Source organism: Coturnix japonica, chromosome 18 (assembly GCF_001577835.2).
Source record: "Coturnix japonica isolate 7356 chromosome 18, Coturnix japonica 2.1, whole genome shotgun sequence".
Lineage (NCBI taxonomy): Eukaryota > Metazoa > Chordata > Aves > Galliformes > Phasianidae > Coturnix > Coturnix japonica.
In genome coordinates, this window is record NC_029533.1 from 9,380,244 (window position 1) to 9,395,414 (window position 15,171).

Consider the following 15,171-nt stretch of genomic DNA (forward strand, 5'->3'; position numbering starts at 1 on the left):
CTCACTCAGTGCCGCCCCTCGCTCAGTGCCGCCCCTCGCTCAGTACCGCCCCTCCTCAGCGCCGCCCCGTCCCGCGGTTCGTCCCGTCGGTGCCGGTGTTCGGATCTCGCAGCCGCCGGCACCGGGCGCCCAGGACACGGGCAGGGATCGTTCCGCGCGGCCGCAGGTCGATGTCCGGTTTGTGCTGAGCCGGCTCCTTGCTGCGGTTTATTCTGTTCCTGCAGGCGCGGCCGGGCCGCCTCCATCCGCGGGACTGCGCGCACCACAAGATGGCGGCGCCCACGGCAGCGGGGCTGCGCCGGCGGCTGCGGGCATGGCTGCCTCGGTGAGTGCGGCCGGGAGCCACGATCGCTGCGGTAACAGCGGTAACAGCGGTAACAGCGGTAACAGCGGTAACAGCGGTGCGAGCCGTGCGGGGTGGGAGCTGACGGGCCAGCAGGGTGCCCATGTAGCCGAGAAGGCCGATGGCTTCGTGGCTTGTATCAGAATTAGAGCAGCCGGCAGCAGCAGGAAGGTGAGACCCCGCACCTCGAGTACTGCGCTCCGCTTTGCGCCCTGCAGCACGTCCAGCTCAGTGACTGCCAGCACGCGGCTTCCCAAGCTGCAGTGTTGGGCTCCTATTCAGTTTGCTGTGTTTGTGGTGCAGGGATTGCTTTGCAGCAGCAGTGTGACCCTTGTACATTAATTAGTGCCTACAGCTCTGCTGTTGTAAGTGATGAAGGTGGAGACACCTCTCACATCTAATAGGGATTCCTGAGATGTGCTCTCATGGCTGTCCAGCTCCCCTCTGAGAAGCACCAGGTGTTGACTTACAACGTTCCTTCTTATCTTGTTCTTTGCAGGCTGACACAGGTGAGATGGAGTCGCTACAACCCCAGCTTCCTAGAGCCAGAAGTGAACAAAGAATTGTATCAGAAACCTGTTAATGAGCTGTCTGAAGAGGAAAAGGAAAAGCAAGAACTTAAAGCTGTTCGTCCCATTAAAGCAGCTCCTCCCAGTATCTCCAGCTCCGTTTTCAGTGACCCCATGATCAGGTCAGAGAAAGCACCATCTTTGTTACAGCTAGATCCTATGGAACCAGATACTTGGGAGCTGGACTATCCTTCTTGGCCTTTACTTGCTGTGCTGCACATTGCCTTCTGTTACAGCACAATCTCTTTATTTGGGTTAATCTTTTCCCACAGAGCCAGTCTACTGACTGACAGTGACTAGAGACAATTCAAGCAGATCTAGCAGCACTTAAACATGTGAAAAATGCAAGGGTGGGGACCCTTATTTCTGCAGGTGATTAACTGAGAATTTAAATCAGATTGCACTGGGCTTTGTGTTCACAGTAAATTCACCAATATGATGATGAAGGATGGAAATAAAGTGCTGGCCAGAAGCCTCATGGCTCAGGTGAGTGCTCATGCTTCTTCCTTCTAACTCTTTTAATGCCTTATCTTCTGTATACTTTCCAATGAAGGCCCACAAATGTGTCACCTGTAGAACACATTTTCAACCCCTGCTCTGACCTACAATAATAGTCCTTGGCTGGTGGCCCCATCTGGTGTTGTTCCAGCTCTTGAAATGGGGACATGTGCCCAAACTGCTAATTACAGAGGCTCTGGGGTTTTGAGTGCCAGGCTTTGGAGGGGAAGATGCTTCATGCACACAGGTCTGTATCACTGTCTCTGCTTCGTCCCTTCATTCCCCAGCATCTGTCCCAAGTCATGTTACTTGACCTCCTCACCTCAAATGCAATGTCTAATGAAGATACTGAGAATCTGGAAGAAAGTGCAGTAAAATTATTTCAGTAAGAGAATCCCTGATGGGCCTGTTATCTGTAGGACTGGAAAAACAGCTGTAGGTTCAAATGTATATGGAATTCTTGAAAAAGTGGTCTATTTTCATGGGATAATCCATCTGCTCTATACATCTCCTTTCTTGACTTTATCTCAAGACTCTAGAGAACATTAAGAGGAAGCAACTGGACAAGTACCACAAAGCTCCAGACGATGAGAAGGAGAAAGTTGAATGCAACCCTTACGTCATTTTCCACCAGGCTCTGAAAAACTGCCAGCCTATCATTGGACTCAGCAACATCACGAGAGGTGGCAAAACCTACCAGGTGAAATGAGGGGGTCTCGAGCACATCTAGTCAGGGGAGAATTAGCTAGGGAAGCAAACGTGCTGGTTGCTACCCCTTCAGCTCAGCCATTCCTCTCACCCTGGAAGAAAAACAATTTGCAATCTAGATTAAAACGACACCTAGAAACCCTGTCCAGGATTAGAACCCTAGCCCTGAGCTATGGTAATTTCCCTTAGCAGCATCAGTCTCTGTTTCTCTGACTAGATAAAAAGTAGGATATTGTGATTTAACCCGGCAGATTGCTAAGTACCACACAGTGATTCACCTACTCACACCCCCTTGCCCCAGTGAGATGAGGGAGAGAATTAGGACAAAATGCAGTGGAATTGATGGGTTGAGGTGGAGACTATTTACTAAGGAAAAAAAAATCAAAGAAAATAACAGTATTTATACATACATATATATATACACATATATATGTATATACATACACACACAGAGACAAGTGATACACAAAAGCAATTGCTTACCACCCAATGACCGTGCCCAGCCAGTCCCTGAGCAGCAGCCCCTCCCCAGCTAACTCCTCTCCCTTATATTTGCATTATGTCATATGGTATGGAATACCTCTTAGTTTGGATCAGCTGCCCTGGGCCTGCCTCTTCCCAGTCCCCTTGCTGGCAGAGCAATACAAAAAGCTGAGGAGCTGGAATGTCCTTGGCACTGCCCAGCAATAAGTTTAAACAATGGTGCATTACCAGTTTTGTTTTCCTTCTAATGCCAAACATACCCAGGACTGTGAGAAAAACTAATTTCTGTCCCAGTGGAACTAAGACACATGCAGCAAACATCATCTAAGGAGTCAGAGATCAGTGGCAGGCAGCAAAAGAATGAGCTGTACAGGTGCTCACGGACCAATCCTCTTTTCTGCATCATGGGACTTGAGTAGGAGCCCCAAATCTCTGACTTCGGTCATGACAGCAGAAAAGATTGACCAGATAACAGTGCAGGCTGCTGTCCCTCTCTGTGCAGTAACTGTTGTGGTTTAAATGTGTCCCAGGTGCCAGTCCCTTTGAAGGACAACCGCAAGCGCTTCTTGGCCATGAAGTGGTTAATCACCGAGTGCAGGGAGAACAAGCACCGCCGGACACTGATGCCTGAGAAGCTTTCTGAGGAGCTGATCCAGGCCTTCAACAACGAAGGACCCATCATCAAGAAGAAGCATGTGCTGCACAAGATGGCAGAAGCCAACCGGGCTTACGCCCACTTCCGCTGGTGGTAGGGACTTTGCACGGGATGCACACACTGCAGAGCTCTGTCTGTCAGTGCTCTCAGGTTGTGGGGAGCAGAGTCCCCGGGCCACCTGCTTGACAGAAGCTGGGAAGTAGAGGGAAAGGTGGAAAATCCCTTCTGGACAGCAGAACTAAGCCAAGGAAAGCTTCTCCAGTCCCCACACAGTTCATTTGCTTTGCGCTTGTCTGGATGGGAAAAGGAGGAATCTGAAACAGTTACTGATCCCTGCACAGATATGCTAGTTTTTTCATAATCACTTTTCTGTGAAGACAAGCCTTATATGCTTTTGTTACAGCAACACTGTACAAAATAATCTGTTCCACTCATGTGTTTCCTAGGGACTTTTAAATCTGCTCTTGCAGCAACATTTTTCTGGCTGCATAACTAGGAAAGAGCAGATCTGGAGGGTTTTTTTCCATACCATAACAAGCCTCAACTTTTGGTTCTGCTCATCAGCAACATTGTACAGATTTCAGTGGAGTGTTAACAGAAAAAATAATACCAGTGCTTTACAGGGAAGGTTTCCTGATTCCAAACTGTTGTCTCTGTTGCTTTTATCTCACACTGTTCTTTCCAGCTGCTCTGGCTGCATAAGCGCCCTCTGCCACCCTGTACTGGAGGAAATAATTAACATCACAACCTTCTTGCCTTCATCAGGAGCAACTTTTAAGTATTGCTTCCAGCTCAGCAGCTGCTCAGAGAGAAAGCAGGGCACATGTTAGTGGAAAACTTTTATTACAAGAAACACCCAGTAGACTATTTTGTTTTCTTTCTTCCTCTCCCATTCTCATAAGAAACATACTATATTTGAACCTCACCAGATTTTGAAAAAACCCAGAACAGTTACTATATAAAACATAAAATTTGTGTCTAGCCATGTGTGCTCAAGAACCCGTATCCTGTTGGAAGCTGCCAGCAGATATTTGTAGCTAGTGCCCCATAGTTATACACTCACACAGATACTGCCAGTCTGCTGGAAGTAGTGAAAAGCAGCAATGTGTGAGCTGTTTGGGATGCATCTCACAGTATGTTCCGTAACTTTTCCCAAACAACCTGAGTTGGGACTGTGAGCTGGAAAATATTTCCCCTCTGCTTCCCTCAGTAGCGTTGGCTCTTGGGTCAACCAAAATGCTCTTGGCCTTCCTTAACGCTTATAGAAAATGCTGGTTTGAGCTAGAAGCCTTGCTTCCTGCTGGCAGCAGCCCATTGTTAAACAAAATGAGTGGAAGAACTTGCTGGTTTCAGTGTGCCCCCCTGTCTAAACATTCAAAATCAGGCTAGTGCCAGTCAGACTGACAGCTGGCAGTCATATGACCAGAGGCTCCAGCCAGTATAAATCCTATTTACAGGAAGTGCTAAAACAAAGAAAACAGAAAAAAAAAGAAAAAAGAAAAATTCAAACTTAATATTAAGCTGGTGAAAGTGCTGTGGACATCTTCACTTCTGCTGTAGAGGGGTTAATCTGTCACTTCGCTATAATAATATTTCTGGGCGGCATCTGTCATCTTCCAGTCAGCAGCCCGAAACTCAATGATCTCCAGCAGCAGGAGCTGGGACAGGGAGCTGAGCCCCTCCTGTAAAAGAAAGCCATCTCGAAGGAGGGAGAAGAGCTCATCCATCCGCTGGGAGTTCATCTTCTCTAGCTGTTCACCAATGCGATGGAGCTGTAGGACCAAGCAGTCCACCTTCAGAAAGAAGAGAAGGAGGTGGTTGAGTACAAAGGAGAACTTGGGCCTGTCAGTGGAGGCCCCATCAGTCACCTCTGGATCAACTCATGCTGTTCCTTCTGCTCTGAATTTTTTCTGTCCCTTCAAGTTGCTGTGATCCAGGAGGCTGAATGTCTGAAAAGTACTGGGAAAACACATCCTGACCTCCCCATCTTGTGAGCAAAACTGCCAGGAAAATGCACCATGAACAGGTGAAACTGTTTTACCTTCGTGCAGGATGCCCACAAGAAGTTGGCAAGACTGAAAGCAGAAGCTGGAGTAGGAACTGAGGGAACTGTAAAAATCCTACAAAGTCAGGAGATTTACAGGAAACGGGCACTAACTGGATCTTGGGCTCAGAGGGGTAAGTCAGTGGATCACAGGGGTGGGAGATTTGTGCTGAGATGAGATGAGGGGGGGGAAAAAAGCCAAGCGCCTCATCCAAGGGCTCATACACTTTTCAGTAATCCATGGGCAGCTCAGACATGCCTGGAGCATATTTCTGCACCTTTATATGCTGACCAGGCACACATAAATCTACAATTCCAGAAGAGGCTGGAGCCTGCTGGCACTTGGCACAGCATCAGCTCTGCAGGCCCAGACAAATGAGTAACAGCTACACAAAGCATTGCGCGTGTCACTGAGACCTGCGGGACACACACAAACTCTCTGTAGGCTTGCAGCCGATGCAGCCATCTGCCAGCACCTCCTGTGGCTGCAGTGCCCCAGTCTGGCAGCTGCTTTTCCAGATGTCCAGCAATCAGGGTTGCCAGAAAAGCAGCTGCTTTCTGGGAAAATAGGAGAGAATAGTTATGTTTTCTTTGTATGATGGCAGATGAATTTGCACAATGCTAGATGTCCCTTATCTCAAGGATTGGCTGCGCTGTCGGGTCTCTGCAGCAGCCTTCAGCCAGTAATGGCAGAGGCAACAGGGGAAAAAACAAGGGAAAAAATGCAATGGAAGGATGTGCAGCATGGGCAAGGGAGTCACAGCACCTCCATCCTGCTTCCTTCTGGAGCACAAACCCTCCTGTTCTCCAAGCACACAATGGGGAGGGAGGCCCCTGCCTGGCCTTAAAGCTCTGCATGCCCCAGGGCTGTGCTTTTTGCTTGCCCTTGGCTGAACAAAGGGTGCATGACCAACCCTCCTCCTCACCTCTTCCTCCTTCTGTAGGCTATCGTGTTGTGCTAGTCGGAACAGACAGTCATAAACAGGGTTCACCAAAGCCATCATGGGCATGTTGTTCACCTGTAAGGAGGCAGGAGCTATTGTCAGCCTGGTGGCAGAAGGGGAAAAGCCTTCAGCTATTTTAAATCTTCCCTTGCCACAGGTTACATCAGGATTTCAAACTCCAAGTACAAAACAGTAGCTCAGACTTAGCAACTGGCCTCAAAGCCAACTCTGCCTCTTCAAGGCTGATGACCTGCTCAAATGTAGCAATAACCTGGGAGCATCCTCGCTCTGAGAGCTGGCTCCCACTGCTGAGCCATGGCCCTGGGGTGTCATAACACACATTCAGCGCTTCTACCCTGACCCTGGGCCCTTCTGGTACCTTAGCAGCAGCACCAGACGCTCCTGCTCTGGTTCCTTACCTTCAGGTAGTCAAAGATGTTGCAGATGAACGTGACGTAGCATATCCATGCCTGCAGTGACCGGTTGCGCAGATCCTCCCTGTCCTTGTACTCCTGCTGCAGCCGGTTCAGCAGGCTCCTCCGGAAGATGCTCTGTCCGACCTGTTTGCTCTCTGCCTAAGAGCCCACAAAAGCAGGATGGAAGGATGAAACTGGGGCAGAGAGGGGCAGGGGGGACTGGGATCTGGATGTTGCAGGACCATACTGATACCCTCCTGTGATGCCCAGAGACATAGAAAGGCTGCAGATATCTGCACCCACCAGCTGCACATCTGTGTCCTGCCAGTGCAGGGGCCAGTGGAAGAGTCGGAGTGCAGGGCTAGAAGAAGTCCCGGCCTAGCACAGCTTAGCAGCGTTTTCCTGGCAGACACAAATCTCTCTCACCTGGATGATGGTGTAGCAGATGCGCCCTGCTTCCTTGCTGAACACACAGTCTTTGAGGGACTGGTCAACTATAACATTGGCCACTTTGTCCAGGTCCACATTGCTGGGGTCTGTAGAGAGAAGAAACACTGTCAGGATCTAATATTTTTTGTGTCCTGCTTGTGCTAGGAAGCAGCCAAGGTTGGTATGGAACACAGTAAAACCATGTCATATGGTACCAAAACTCATGCTCACTCCCACACGGCCCCTTTTGCACGCCAGCTGCTTCGGAGATACCATCTCCAAGAACCACACAGACCTTCCAGGCTGGACTTACAGCCACGCAGATGGAAAAGTGATGGAGAAAAACATGGCAATGAAGGGAGGCAAGATTGATCTGAATCTGAAGTCCCAGCACTGCTTTGAAGTCGGGCTGGCAGCAGACAGACAAGCAAATTTCCATTGGGCTTTGAACTGAGACACCTGTAAGCAGGAGACACCGGGGGATGGGGTGCAGAAACAGCACAGGGAGAAGAGTGAGGGGCGAGATCTGAAGAGAGATCAGCTGGATGAGAACAGGAGAAGAAGGCATCCCAATCAGAGAAAAGCACTATGATGAGCATGGTCCTGAGAACCCGGATTGGAACAGCTACACCTTTCAGCAGCGAGGTGGAGGTGGGGGAGAAGAGGCGGGGAACAAAGAACTTCCTGAAGGGATTCAGTCTTGTAGAAACAGCATTTATGAAACAGCTTTTCTACACTTAGCAATTGGTGACAGCAGGAGGGGACAGGTATTCAGCCACATCAGTGAGCCAAGCTGAGTGCGGCAGAAAGGCCAGAAAAAGCCTGCTGACCTTTGAGTGCTGTTTTCAGCAGCTTCTGAGTCTCAGTGTCAAATGACTGTATTTTATACTCTTCTTTGCCTGTTTCCCCCATGACTGGCTTCCTCCAACAGCAAGAACCAGGGGAACAGATGTGCTAGCAGCAGCCCCTGTGAAAAGAGCAGACAGGGCTTAGTTGGCCAGAGAGCCCAGACCTCCACCAGCCACGTGGCAAATCCCATCCAGTCCGGGAGCCCAGACTTCAACCTTGACACCCTCCAGGTAGTAAGAAATATCCTGTTAATGCAGCATCCAGCTCGAGCCCTACATTTGGGCAAAGACCAATTCCCACATTTTTTTAAGCCTTGCTTCCTACTAGTTTACGACAAGGAACTTTTGGGCATCTTCAGAGCACTTTCGTTCTTCTGATGTGAAAATCAGTCTATTGATGTGCAGGTTTAAGCAGGACAGCACGCCAGAGCAAGCCCAAAAAGTAACTGTCTCCCTCAAAAGTCTTCCCTGTGGCTGCACCATGGGGAGGTACGAATGCAGGACACTCCATGCAGACACTCCCTTGTGCCTTTGAAACAGCAATTGAGATGATTTCACACAAACCTGGGGAGATTCAGAACCAACACCTAAACAATCCAATCCTCTCCTGCACCAGAGGATTCGACCCCCAAAACGCAGCAGAACACCGGAAAATGTTCAGCCAGATTCCACCAGGCTCCCATCTCCTCTTTTGCAGCGCTCTGCAGTACAGTGCTGCTGAATAATCTCTAGATTATTATGTTTTTGCTGGTTTGTGACACAGCAAAGATGGCAAGAGGGTGCACACAGCAGGGAGGAAGGGCTCTGACAGGCTTCCTCTGACACAGGACAATCTGCTGCAGAACGCGGGGCTGCTGGACCTGCAGCAAAACAGGGAGACGGCAATTGAACAAACTAGTTCTTCCAGCTCTCTGAAATTCCTCATCCGTTACTCACTGCTCTGTGCACACAGGTCAGCACTGCGATCTGCCGCTCGCTCTGCCCGCCTGGTGGCACCGTGTCTCCCAGTATCGGACCGAACCCACGCTGCGATGTCACCCAGCGCAGCCCCGATGTGCCAGGCCGGCACGTGCCGGGTGGGAACGACAGAGGAGCAGCGAACCTCCTCTCCTACCACCGAGCGTCCACCCGCGGCCGCCTGCGGGCACCGGGAGGGCACCAGGCACCACCCGGTCCCCTCGTCCCGCCGCCTCCCGGTCTCCGGACTCCCAACCCTGGCTCAGGCCCAGCGGCCCCGAGGGAAGATCGGGGCTGGGCGGTCGCAGGGAGCGGGGGGGGTTGTGGGACGGGGCACCGACCTGCCGGGCCGGCCCCGCTCCTCCAGCCGACACCGCGCCGGGCGGAGCGCGCAGCGCAGCGCCATGACCGAACCGACAGCGGCAGCGGCTTCCTCTGAGGTCATTTCCTCGACCGAGGCGGGGAAGGGCGGGGAGGGCGGCGCGGGGCCGGGCCGAGAGCGGCTGCAGCGCCGCCTGCGGCAGCACCACGGCGGGACGGGACGGGACCGGCACCGGCACCGCTCCGAGCCGGGACCACGAACATCCCAAACCGCCGCGGGGCGACGGCTGCGCTGAGCTCCGCCACGAGAGTCGGCGGGACGAGGCTGAGGGGCGCCATTATTCCCCGATCTCGTCAGGCTGAGCTACAGCGGAGCGGATCCAAGTCCCGGCTATAACGGAGCGGATCCAAGTCCCGGCTATAACGGAGCGGATCCAAGTCCCGGCTGTAGCGCTGCTTCCTGCCGGGTGTAGAAAGTAGCAGGGAAGTTCATGGAACAGGAGCTTCAAACACCTCGTGCTCCTCAGGAGCTCGCACTGAACGCAGCGTAACTCGCACTTCACGTTTTTTCTCCCGCTTGGAGCTGCTGCAGCTTTTACGAGGAGCAGCACGGGCAGAACGCTGCAAATACGAGCCGCAGGAAACGCAGCACGAGCAGCTCGTCACGTTGTCTGCAGCATCGCGGGGCTGAACACGAGGCCTGGGATCCTTCCCGTGGGTTTGTGGCTCAGGACGAGCCGTGACCGTCCCGTGCAGCTCCCAGGGATACACAGCGCAGCGCGTGGTGCGGCTCGAGCTGCTGATGGCTCCAGGAAGCAGCTCCAGTCCCGCAGGATCCACTGTGCGCACACAGGAGTGAAGGAGGAACGAGAAGCTGCAGCGACACGATCACAACAACGTATTTAATGCTCCGTCTTTATCAAGGCGGCCACGCGCTTTCAAGCACTTTGCACTCAGATGCTCAGATTACAGCAGCTGCAAAAGACCCACCCAGACAACAGATGGAATCACTGTTCTGCATCACAGTAACAGCTTAAATGCAAATTAAAAAGTCAACTTCAGAGCTAACTGTCAAACATCCATTTTAAAGATGCAGCTCTGGATGAGCATCTATCTATATATCTATAATGCCATCTAGGAACTCAAACACACAATCAGTGCTATTGGAAACAGCGCATTCATCACAGAATTTGTGTGTGCGGGTTCTCCCGTCTCAGGCAGGTTTGGTGGACCCCCATTACCACGGCGTGATTTGTGCAATCACAGAATCGGACCGTAATGATCACCTACTTTCACCACCCTGCCATGGAGCGGAGCTGCCTGCGCAAGAGAGAAAAGAACAGGCTGTGAACTGCAGGCCGTAAGAAAGAAAATAAAGTGCAAATGCAGCATCAAGCAGCAGCATCGTGCTGGTGAGGCAGCACTAGAACCCAACTGTGATCCAGGGCAAGCACAGGCATTCACTCAGTTTACCAACTGTCTTGTCAGAGCCTCTGCCAGGTAGTTGTATGCTTGGCTCCCCAAATCACTAAACACATACTGACATCGGGAGAGAGAGAACAAAGAAGTGCTCTCTTTAACAGCTTCCAGTAAAGCAGTTCAGTGCATTTAGCAGAACTGCAGTCACCTTCATCTCCTGCTTGGACAAAGGACATCATTTCCTATGGGCTGGTGGAGTTCCGGGTGCTCTGACATTTCCAACACGATAAAGACAGAGCAAAGCCTTCAGTTTCCCTCCTGCAGGAGAACACTGGGTAGCCAAAACACATTCCCCTTTCAGCCTTCCTTCCCCTTAGGGCTTTCAGCATTCTTCAGGGCACACAGCAGGCTGCAGAACAGCTCATAGGTAAAGAAGATGAGACCAGTAGAGGCAGCAGCCTTCAGCAAGCTGGGTGAAAGGCCCTTAAAGAATCCACCTGGGCCCTCCTCTCGCATGATCTGCCTTATGCAGTCCAGTAGACCCCTATAAATCCGCACCTGGGAAAGAACGGCAACAAGGTTAAAATAAAGAAATCCAAGACATCCTACTTGGAAAAGCACACAAACTCCCAGATTATACCACAGAAACATTATCTAGACATGCAGCCCAGAAATACTTTTCTTTTGTTATAAATAACCGAAAGTTTCAGAGTCGGTTTGATAAGAGCGTTGGTAGAAGGAAAGTATATATTGTGCATCAGCAACAGCTTAAGTAGATTGTCCCCCCCCCTTTGTCTTTATAACTCATCATCAGCTTCAAGACAGCCTAGATGAAGATGGATGACAAGACAGAGCACAGATATACTGGACAATGTAATAAAATAATCCAGTTTATTCAAGCAACTATTCCCAGCATTGAGCGAGAAGAATGCTTAGCTCACAGAAGCTAGAAAGTTGTCAGCCCATACACAAAGACAATAAATACTTCTAATGAACCATCACTGCACTCCAGTGATGAATGGGCTCCAGGCTGCCTTGATGTGAATATAGATGTATGAAAAAAAGAGAATTAAACATTTCCTACCTGCCCAAAGGCTGCTCGGGCGCGCTCAAAGCCACCCACTTGCAGTCGTTTTTTGATCAGGTCAAAAGGGTAAGTGAGGGTTTTACTGATGATTCCAGCACAGCTGCCACAAACAAGGTTTTTAACATTGCCTGAGAAACAGAACGAGGAAAACACAGACAGAGAAAAGATGGTTAACAGAGACCTCAGATTGAAAAGTTTTTTTATTAAAAAAAATTAAAACCACTTTTTAAAAGAAGGAAGGCCAGAAAAACTCTTTAAAGTTACAACCATCTTTTCTGCACAGTTTGGACCACTGAACCTCAATCTATACTCTTCCACACCAGGCTCACAACGGCCACTGGAGCCAGAGTGTAACAGCTCACCTTGACTGATTACATCAGTTTATGATTTTGACCTGCCAAGCGGCAATGCATGAAAGAAACAGTCACCAGCCCAAGAAAAAGCACCTCGGGCTGCTGACACTTTGCTTTCCCATCCAGCAACATTTGCTTCATGCCCATTCCAAAACACGAGGTGCCTGAAAACTTCATTCCACTTACTCTGGAGTATCCCTGCAGGGTTATGAATGAGTGATGGGGAGTTTAGATGCTTTTAAGAGGTTGCATAGAAAAAGTTGATAGGAATGAATACTGAGCCTTATGTCAGTGCCCCAGAATAATATTCACCATCACTTTCTTTTAATATCACAGCTTCAACTGTCCGAAGCACTTACCTCCTTCTTTTCCTTCATCTGGAATCATCCGTTCTGAAAACTGTTGCAGAATATTGTAGAAGGAAAACTGGAAACCAGCATATGGGAAGACAGCAATGAGTGTAGGGGTCAGACCTCTATAGAAAGTCCGAGGCCCTTCTGTCCGATACATGGTCACCACTGCATGGTGAAGATTGTGATAGATCTAGACAATACAGAAGACATTGACTTGCCAGTGAGATATATATATATATATATATATATATATATATATATAAAATAAAAATCAATGGTACACAGGTCACCCTGGACGCAACACAAACATTGCACAGTAACAGCAGCTGCTCCTTTATGCTGACCCACTGTTAGCACAGACTGTTTCAAACTTCCCGTATTCACAGAAATGAAATACTGCTATGGCTTACAATTCCAAACATCAAATCCTTAACATACCTTAGGCTCACCCTGAGCAGCAAAACGGGTACGTAGCGTGTCAACAGGCTGAACTGCAACAGTGGCTGTGCAAGCTGATAGTCCACCACAGGTGAAGTGCACAAAGAAATCGCGGGCATTGTACGAGGTGACGTTGTGCACCAGCTTGGTCAAGCTTTCAAACGTCATGAACTTGCAGAAACAAACACACAGAGGTCAAGGCGTTATTCCTTATCACTGACACAGATCTCCCACTCTTCTTTCATTTTAGTGAGAGCTCCATCCACAGCTCATAACCACCTCCTCTATCCTTCAAGAGTCCTTCAGTTTGCAGCCTGCTGGGCACATACTAAAGAATGCCTTGTAAAAATGACTGAGAAGGCTGAGGAATGCTCGGGTACTGTGACCTCTGGTATTTCTTGTACATCTTGTGTTTAGAGCTGCAAAAATCGTATTTTAATGCTCTCTCTCATCTGGCGTCATCTTACCTGAACTGCTCCGTAGCCGACTGAAAGGAGCTGAGCAGGAACGTGGCCCTTCCAGAAGGCCTGCACGCCCTCCTCCCGCAGCATGCGCCGCGCAGCCTGCAGGATGCCGTGATATTTGGCCCCCGGAGCTTTGCAGGAGAGCTGCTCGATTTGAAGCTGGAGGAAAACAGAAAATAGTTTCAGTTCCATGTTGTGATCCAATGAGGTTCACGTGTCCCACGCAGGAATCCACAACCACAGCAGCACCCAACGCTGAGAGAAGGCGTCCTGCGTCTCCTCACAATCACATGTAGAATCACTCGGCACGCTTTTATAAAGGGCTCTGAAGAATAAGAACGCACACACCACGTTAAAGTAGCCAATAAGGATGATAGAAAAGTTCAGTTTGTTTAGAGAACGAGGGAAGGAACAAACTGAAGGACACGCGGTGCTGGTGGAGTGTCCGAGCTACAGACAGACGCCGCAGGTTGGAGGCAGCGCTGTGAGCTGAGCGCAGCACCTGGCGCAGGTCGGTGCATCGCCCCGTTCGCTCAGCACACAGCGCTGCGCTGCCAGCGGCGGCCCCGCAGGGCAGGTACCTGGAAGCGGATCTTGATGACGTCCAAGGGGCTGATCAGGACCCGGGTGACGAAGCCGGACGCTGATCCCGCTGCAGCCGCTTCAGCCGTGGACACGCACGTCGCCTCCGGGTCGTAACCGACCATGGCCGGTACCGCGAGTCACTGCGCGCCCCGCATCCCGCACGGGGCTCTGCGGCCCTGAGCGCCCACAGAACCGCGGCTCACGGCGGGGCACGAAGCACCGCGTCCTCCCGCTCCTCGTCCCGGAGCAGCCTCTCCTCGCTCCACGGACCCTGCAACGCAACCGGAGCGGCGGGACGCGGCCCCACGGCACACACTGAGCACACACACACAGCACAAACAGCCCCACGGCACACACAGAGCACACACACACTGAGCACACACACACAGAGCACACACACACAGCCCCACAGTGCACACACACACACACAGCACAGCCCCACAGTGCACACACACACACACACACACACACACACACACAGCACAAACAGCCGGCGCTCACACACACACACACTCACACTCTCACACCCGTCACAGCCCCGCGCCGGGCCCAGGCTGCCGTTAGCCGCCTCCTGGCCGTCGTACTGCGCCTGCGCCGCGCGGGGGACGCTGGGAGTTGCAGTCCCACAGCGCCCCCAGCAGCGCCCGGCCCGGCCCGGCCCACACAGTGCGGAGAACAGCGGGCGGCACCGGGAGAACCGCGATAACGGGCCGCGGGGTGTGTGTGTGTGTGTGTGTGTGTGTGTGCGTGAGTGTGTGTGTGTGTGTGTGTGTGTGTGTGTGTGTGTGTCTGTCCGTCTGTGGCCGGTACCGGCTCGTGGTGCCCAGCTCTGCTCCCTGGCGGCGTTTCCGGCCTTTCCCCCCTCACACACGCTCCCAGCAGCACTTTCCCCTTTAAAGCACGAGGCAATAAAGCTCTGCCCGACTCCGCGCCGCTCGCTCTGAGCTGCAGCTGTTCCAGCAGCTCGTCCTTCCCCCCGCCCATAACCAACCACCATCACCGTCCATTACCGCCAGGCAGCGCCGCAGGCACAACGCCCAGCTCAGGGGGAGCTAAAAACAAAAACCCAAGGACAAAAAGAAGGAAGAAGCGTGTAAGTGCCACCACCAAACTGCGCTGACACACGCGCTGCTTCCCTACCTGACAGTGCACCAACACACTCCTCTCACCTTCCGTCGCCATTTGCCATAGTGAAGCAGCGCGGATCGCGGTTGGCTTCGACTGAAGCTCAGCATTTCCAAGATGCTTCATCAGCTC

General features: G+C 51.3%; 3 protein-coding genes across 7 annotated transcripts; 1 reads left to right on the top strand and 2 right to left on the bottom strand.

The window, feature by feature from the left end:
- The first annotated feature begins 43 nt into the window (after nt 1-43).
- On the top strand, nt 44-3,900 carry MRPS7 (mitochondrial ribosomal protein S7). Of its 2 annotated transcripts, none has more exons than XM_015880279.2 (5): nt 44-325; nt 843-1,034; nt 1,335-1,398; nt 1,943-2,110; nt 3,132-3,900. In XM_015880279.2, the coding sequence occupies exons 1-5, from the start codon at nt 270-272 to the stop codon at nt 3,351-3,353; spliced, it is 702 nt and encodes a 233-aa protein (XP_015735765.1). In that variant the 5' UTR covers nt 44-269; the 3' UTR covers nt 3,354-3,900. The 2 variants fall into 2 exon arrangements, with proteins under 2 accessions (XP_015735765.1, XP_015735767.1); XM_015880281.2 differs by lacking the exon at nt 44-325 and adding an exon at nt 400-514.
- On the bottom strand, nt 2,462-9,337 carry MIF4GD (MIF4G domain containing). Of its 2 annotated transcripts, none has more exons than XM_015880282.2 (6): nt 9,236-9,337; nt 7,920-8,056; nt 7,087-7,196; nt 6,664-6,819; nt 6,227-6,319; nt 2,462-5,049 (listed from the first exon to the last, which is right to left on the bottom strand). In XM_015880282.2, the coding sequence occupies exons 2-6, from the start codon at nt 7,999-8,001 to the stop codon at nt 4,822-4,824; spliced, it is 669 nt and encodes a 222-aa protein (XP_015735768.1). In that variant the 5' UTR covers nt 8,002-8,056; nt 9,236-9,337; the 3' UTR covers nt 2,462-4,821. The 2 variants fall into 2 exon arrangements, with proteins under 2 accessions (XP_015735768.1, XP_015735769.1); XM_015880283.2 differs by lacking the exon at nt 9,236-9,337 and adding an exon at nt 8,874-8,985.
- A 766-nt stretch (nt 9,338-10,103) lies between these two features.
- SLC25A19 (solute carrier family 25 member 19) lies at nt 10,104-14,310 on the bottom strand. Of its 3 annotated transcripts, XR_001558906.2 has the most exons (7): nt 13,911-14,310; nt 13,333-13,488; nt 12,866-13,036; nt 12,434-12,617; nt 11,719-11,849; nt 10,843-11,192; nt 10,104-10,535 (listed from the first exon to the last, which is right to left on the bottom strand). XR_001558906.2 is itself a non-coding variant. In XM_015880277.2 (6 exons), the coding sequence occupies exons 1-6, from the start codon at nt 14,034-14,036 to the stop codon at nt 10,992-10,994; spliced, it is 969 nt and encodes a 322-aa protein (XP_015735763.1). In that variant the 5' UTR covers nt 14,037-14,310; the 3' UTR covers nt 10,104-10,991. The 3 variants fall into 3 exon arrangements, 2 of the variants coding, with proteins under 2 accessions (XP_015735763.1, XP_015735764.1); XM_015880277.2 differs by having other exon boundaries at nt 10,104-11,192; XM_015880278.2 differs by having other exon boundaries at nt 10,104-11,192; nt 13,333-13,654; nt 13,911-14,016.
- Between the last annotated feature and the right edge of the window lie 861 nt (nt 14,311-15,171).